Source organism: Octopus bimaculoides, chromosome 15, assembly GCF_001194135.2.
Source record: "Octopus bimaculoides isolate UCB-OBI-ISO-001 chromosome 15, ASM119413v2, whole genome shotgun sequence".
Classification (NCBI taxonomy): Eukaryota; Metazoa; Mollusca; class Cephalopoda; order Octopoda; family Octopodidae; genus Octopus; species Octopus bimaculoides.
The window spans coordinates 40,375,726-40,377,008 of record NC_068995.1 but is presented as its reverse complement, the minus strand read 5'-3'; the positions used below and the strand labels follow the sequence as shown (position 1 = coordinate 40,377,008).

The 1,283-nt window shown below is 42.1% G+C and overlaps 1 protein-coding gene across 2 annotated transcripts in view; it reads left to right on the top strand.

The window, feature by feature from the left end:
• LOC106871714 (leucine-rich repeat-containing protein 61) overlaps positions 1-1,283 on the top strand; it is a 16,475-nt gene that overhangs the window by 7,795 nt on the left and 7,397 nt on the right. For both annotated transcript variants that reach the window (XM_052973291.1, XM_014918325.2), the window contains exon 3: positions 407-553. In XM_052973291.1, the coding sequence (XP_052829251.1) occupies positions 407-553 (147 nt within the window). The remainder of the gene's footprint in view (positions 1-406; positions 554-1,283) is intronic.

Below are 1,283 nucleotides of genomic sequence, written 5' to 3'. Positions count from 1 at the left end.
TCTGAGAGATTTAGAAATGTATTATTTCTAATTTTTGTAATCAGTGAATGTATTTCACTGAAATAATATGTTTGCAAGAGCTTGACAAGTGATCATAATAAAAATTTATCAGCCAGCTACTTCAGGCTGATGATGAGCAAAAACTCAAAAACATGTCCCTGAATGCAGGCTAGGCTGGGTGGAGGAGTTTGTCTCCCCCTCGCAAACATAAAGACGCAGGAAATCTGTCGAGGCTGACAGGAAGCGGTCCAGCTTCCTAGGGCTAAATAGCAGTAGTATGATTCCCTTATTGGGACTGTCACGTTAAGTTGGCAGTATACAACTACTTTATCGCGTCACTACTGCTTAAGTCTCTCTGAGAGATTTAGAAATGTATTATTTCTAACTGATAAATATTATTTTCCAGATATCAATGAAGTCGGCAGTGTTGAAGAATGTACTGGTCTAGAACATCTAATTCTCTCCAACAATGACTTAAGTAACCTTATCCCTCTCTCCAGTTTAACAAACCTCACTTCTTTGAATTTAAGCAACAATAATATTAGTTCCCTTGGTAAGTACTTGCTTTCACTTCTTGAAATTGTCGGTGTTCTCATTTAATCTTAGGTCCACTGTGGTCTAATAGACCTGTCACCAAAATGGTATTTAACCATTCTCATCTTTTTTTAGGGATATCAAAGACAACATTTGATATTGTTCTCTCTCAACACAGGCATGGCTGTGTGACTAAGAAGTTCAGTTCCTAACCACTTGATTTCAGGTTCAGTCCCACTGAATGGCACCTTAAGCAAGCGTCTTTTACTATATCCCTGAGTTAGCTTAAGCCTTGTGAGTGGATTTGCAAGATGGAAAATTAAAGAAAGCCACCATCTCTCTGTTTGTCTATCTTTCTCTCACTGTGTGTGTGTATGTGTAAATAGAACCATTTGAGCGTGATTGTTACCAACGTCGCCTTCCTGGCACTTGTGCCAGTGGCACGTAAAAAGGCATTCGAGCGAGTTCGTTGCCAGTACCGCTGGACTGGCCCCTGTGCAGGTGGCACGTAAAATACACCATTTCAAGCGTGGCCACTGCCAGTACCTCCGGACTGGCCTTCGTGCCGGTGGCACGTAAAAGCACCCATTACACTCTCGGAGTGATTGGCATTAAGAAGGGCATCCAGCTGTAGAAACTCTGCCAAATCAGATTGGAGCCTGGTGTAGCCATCTGGTTCACCAGTCCTCAGTCAAATCGTCCAACCCATGCTAGCATGGAAAGCGGACGTTAAACAATGATGATGATGA